Source organism: Sinocyclocheilus rhinocerous, unplaced genomic scaffold, assembly GCF_001515625.1.
Source record: "Sinocyclocheilus rhinocerous isolate Xijiao unplaced genomic scaffold, SAMN03320098_v1.1 scaffold360, whole genome shotgun sequence".
In the NCBI taxonomy this organism is placed as follows: Eukaryota; Metazoa; Chordata; class Actinopteri; order Cypriniformes; family Cyprinidae; genus Sinocyclocheilus; species Sinocyclocheilus rhinocerous.
In genome coordinates this window covers 350,564-355,316 of record NW_015653490.1, presented here as the reverse complement: position 1 = coordinate 355,316, position 4,753 = coordinate 350,564, and the positions used below count along the sequence as shown (strand labels likewise).

General features: G+C 38.1%; 1 protein-coding gene across 3 annotated transcripts in view; it reads right to left on the bottom strand.

The window, feature by feature from the left end:
* LOC107716413 (PAB-dependent poly(A)-specific ribonuclease subunit PAN3-like) overlaps window positions 1–4,753 on the bottom strand; it is a 20,237-nt gene that overhangs the window by 9,354 nt on the left and 6,130 nt on the right. For all 3 annotated transcript variants that reach the window (XM_016522857.1, XM_016522856.1, XM_016522858.1), the window contains exons 5-13: window positions 4,067–4,214; window positions 3,661–3,890; window positions 3,465–3,569; window positions 3,300–3,357; window positions 2,842–3,003; window positions 2,373–2,489; window positions 1,657–1,758; window positions 989–1,154; window positions 454–541 (exon numbers count right to left, since the gene is read on the bottom strand). In XM_016522857.1, coding sequence (XP_016378343.1) covers window positions 454–541; window positions 989–1,154; window positions 1,657–1,758; window positions 2,373–2,489; window positions 2,842–3,003; window positions 3,300–3,357; window positions 3,465–3,569; window positions 3,661–3,890; window positions 4,067–4,214 — 1,176 coding nt within the window. The remainder of the gene's footprint in view (window positions 1–453; window positions 542–988; window positions 1,155–1,656; window positions 1,759–2,372; window positions 2,490–2,841; window positions 3,004–3,299; window positions 3,358–3,464; window positions 3,570–3,660; window positions 3,891–4,066; window positions 4,215–4,753) is intronic.

Below are 4,753 nucleotides of genomic sequence, written 5' to 3'. Positions count from 1 at the left end.
TTACAGATTAAGGGGTGGTAATATTATAATGAGATCCCTTTGCCACGTCACTAGGGGAGCAAAATCAGACACGCTCGTTTTTTCAGACGCTTGCAGAAAAAGGCTTACCAAGACAAAGTTACTGGGTTAATCTTTTTCAAGTTTCCTTGATTGGTAGATGCACCGGGGACCTGATTATAGTACTTAAAACCTGGAAAAGTCAGATTTTCATGATATGTCACCTTTAAAGTGTCATAATATTTCACAATATTACTGTTTTTACTGTACTTTTGGTCGAATAAATGCAGCCTTGATGAGCATAAGAAACTTTCTTCGACAAAATTAAAATAATCTTACCAACCCCAAACTTTTGAACGATAATGTAACAAAACCTGATTAAATGAAGAAGCACAGTCAAATTATGGATGTGATGGGTGTATCACACTGTTTGGGTGTAAAGGAGATGTTCAGTACCTGGTACTGGGGCATCAGAGCCAGGTGGTTGGTCTGACTATTGTCAAATGTTAAGACATCAAACATTCCTACACAGTTGACTCGTAACCTATGGAGAAACAACAAACATTTAGCAGTTTGTGTTTGCATGTTTGGTTTTTTGTGCAAACACTGCTGTGAGAAGCTGATAAACAGGCAGAATATAATAAAGGAAGAGCAAAAACAATCTAAAAGTGAACTTCTCCATTCACTATTTATGGCTAGAAAATAAGGGCCCCACAGAACACTGACCGATCTGTGGTTTGACCATTCTTCATTTCATAAGTTGGTTAACTACAGCTCTCAAGAAGATTCTACAGAACTGTGCTTTGTCTTTAGTTAATTTACCAGTTATTGTATTGTTCGCACAGTTTGGGTAGTAGTTCAGGAAAAAAAAAATTTGCTTTAATGTGCAAAACATTACTAATTTCAAAACATTTCATACCAAATCAACTAATGCCCTGCAGTAACATGAATGTAGTTCTGGTTTAAATGTGCAAGATGCATGTGGCTGTACCGTGTCTTTCCAGTGATGAGGATCTTACTAGGGTCCATGACCCTGCAGGCCAGCCCAGCCGTGTGAATGGTGCGCAATGCCGAGCTCAGCTGGACAATGTAGGCCCAAATCAGCGACTCCGGTAACAGGCCCGCATGCTGCCGTGGAGGAGGGAGCTCATGCTGCCCTGATGGAAGAAAACGTAAAGTTATTTCTCTAAAAAAAAACAACTTTAACAAAACAATTAATTACAAATAAATAATATAAAATTAACCCTGGAAATAGGCAATAAAACTGTTTAACATCAAGATATTAAAATTGTATATCTATGTATAAGAATAAGTGTATATTTTTAGATGTTGTGACTGGTTATTATAATAAGTTGCTGTATTTTATCCCATCCTGATAAACACACGTTTTATGGTTTGAGGCTGCACTGTGGTTAATGCAGCCATAAGCGCTGCAGCTGTTTATAGCTAAACATCATCCCTGGGTTTTGCTTCCTCTGTCAGTCTCGAGCTTGCAGGTACTGAACCACCTGAGGCGGGATCAGTTTCAACCACTCCTTCCTCTTTCCTCTCTACACATTCACGAAGACGCAACTGCCACCAAACACTTGACATACTCTGTATCTATCGGCTGTATTCTCACACACACAAACAGAAACAGCAGAGCAAGAAACAACTCACCCCACTTTCTCTTTGTGAAGTAAGAATCCGCTGCCGGATCGTTGAAGTGCCTGCTGAACATGGTCTCCGCCCCCGCATGGAAGTCATAGGAAAATACCAGTGCTGCGAAGGATAAACGTGATAATATATGAAAAGACTCCAAAAGGGTCAATGACACAATCATCTAGTGCTGTCAAAAGTACTGACGTCGGTACTGAAATTTGAAAAATGTGACGATACCGGCATTTCCTGCTAGCATTTTGAGCGCTGTTGAGCGGATTCTTAAACCAATCACAGACATATCTGTTCATAAAAATCTACTTCAAAACACAATCCTAGAAATGTACTCCTTTGAAAAACCTTTATATTTTAAACAAGTTTTTCAAATACTTGTAAGAAATTAACACGGTTTAATGAATTAATAAGCATTTTTGCAAAGAGATTTTTGAAGAAAAAAATATTAAACTAAACATTTTTTTAAGAAAGGCTCTTTCAATTATTTATTTTTCTTCAGAAATTCATAATTTAAAAATATGTCTCAGAGCAGAGGTGCGTTCAAGTCATTACATTTGTAAATTGTTTTTTTAAAATACTTTTAAATAAATTAATAGAACAAAAGAAAAAATGAGCTTCTTATCACTGACCCGAAATCAAATGCATAATTTCAAAACCAAAAGCTGTGTTGCACAATAGTTTGGACATGCACACGCACTTAAAAAAACAACACATATTCGTACAGTGGTCTCCAAATGCTTTGGTGGTGAAGACCTCTCGAAGGGTCACAGTATTGGAGTGCTGAATCTTCTTCCACATATCTACCAGCATCATACACTTGGTGTTGACCAGCCTGAAGCCTATGAATGCACACAAAGACATTTCTAAAGTTACACACATGGGTATTAAACCAAAAAACTAAAACACAACATGTCATTGTGCTGCCAAGACGCAGAGACTGTTTATTGTTTTAGTTCTCCAATTTTTAGAGATATATTAAATCTAGGTACTTTAATTACCATAAGCACTTTAAAACCATATTGAACTTCAAATGATTTCATTTTTAGTTATGTGGTTCGATTGGTTATCCATAAATATTGCCATTGCAAAGACCAGTGATTTAAAAATGGAATTTAAAACAAATTCCAAATTCAAATTTAATTGCAAATTCCCTACAGAAACAGCTGTACATACAAATAGTTAATGCCTCACCATGTATCCTCCTGAGGCAGTAAGGCAGGTCATCTTTGCTGTTGACTGCCTTGTAACAGGAAGTGATGTAACTGAAGTTGCTGGTTTTCTGAAGACGGTTTGGTGGGGGAAGGGGTTCCAGGGGAAAGAGGCTGTGGTAACTGTCTACCTCAGACGGCACTCCTGAAGGAGAGATGGATCAGACGACTTAAATCATACAACACACCTTTTCTTACACACATATGTGCCAAAATAAACACTTCAAGAATATGCAGAAAGGTAGATAACTATGTAAATGCTTTTCAAACCGATTTAAAAAGGCAGACAGACAAAGGATGTGGTTTTCTTCTCAGATAGCAGGTGAATCCATGTGCACTGACCACAAAACAGACATTATAACCGAACAGTTGCCGTGTTGTCCATTGAAACCAAAACACTGTTGACATGGCATGCCAACAAAAGACAAACCACATCCTTACCAAGGTTCTCAGACTGATCTATCTGTGCCATCGTTATCAAATGCCTGTTAATCAGCTCCTACAAACAAGAAAAACAAGACACTGTGTTACAATAAATAAGTGAAAAATGACAAACAACTTCTAAACAACACTGGCTAACAGATGAGGGCAGAAATAGACAATTACCTGTCGAAGTTCGTCAGCCATAAAGAAGGATGGTGCATTGGCTTTTGGCTGCATGTATGCCACATGAGGTGCCGTTTGCGGATACATGTGATATGTTGGGAACACCTGAAAATGAGAACAGCACATTGGATATTTTAGGTAAACCAGGTAAAGGCAATAATAGCACACAGCAAAGTCTGATTGTCATGGAACATACCATTCCGGCCAAAGGAGCAGGGGTGTTGTCGGTATAGAAGTAAGTTGTCCCACCCACAGTCTCCTTTTGAATCACGTGGGCTGCACCTCCCTGATCAGATGCACTGGTGGGCACCATGTAATTGGCTGGGTTGGGGTTGGGTGTGTGACTGCGCCGCCGTGGGGCTGGAGAGGTGTGAGGGGTGATTTTGGGGGAGTGAAGAGGAGATGACCCAGCAGAGAGTGACATACCTGTACAAAAAAACACATATTCAACCAAAAACAGAGTACACTAACCAGATTTACAACCTAAAAGATCACACACATTAAAAGACTGAATAGAAATACTAAGCATAAAAAAATAATAATAAAAAGACAGACAGAATGGCAGAACACCAGGTGGTACTTTCTGGGAGTGAGTCACTGACCAGGTGCAAGAGCAGCCACTGTGGAGCTGCTCAAGCCAGGATGAGGGAAGATGGGGGAGGCGAATGCTGCTGGCACGGTCGTCTGAGACATGGAGGCCATCCGTGGGGCCCCTTTAGGTACAAACTCACTGGCTGTGGGGTTAGGAGCCTGAAAAAGAATCACATATACAAATAGAACCATAATGTTTTCACTCTAACACCTCTTTTTTTTTCTTTTTTTTTTTAATTAAGAGTGCAAAACATACAACATACAGTGAACACAAAACACAAAAACAGCAATAGAACAGCAATGATAATAACAGCAATGAAAATAAACAGTGATGACCATCTGACAATAATAGTAGTAGTATTCAAGTAGTACTAGCATGCATAATAATAATAATAATAATAATAATACTAAAGATGGTGATGATAATACATTGTGATGACGGCAACAGTAATCTCAATAATAATAAAAGTAATGATAATAATAATAATAATAATAATAATAATAATGTAATAATGACACATACCACACTTATTCTAGCTTCTGTGTAAATGTTTTTTTTAATTTTTCCTTTCCAATTCACGGTAAGATTACTATATATATATGTATGTATACCTAAGCTGATGTGGTGCATTAAAAGAAGCGTGTGGTGCATTAAAATCAGCATGCGGTGCATTAAAAACATGTGTGGTATTAAAAAC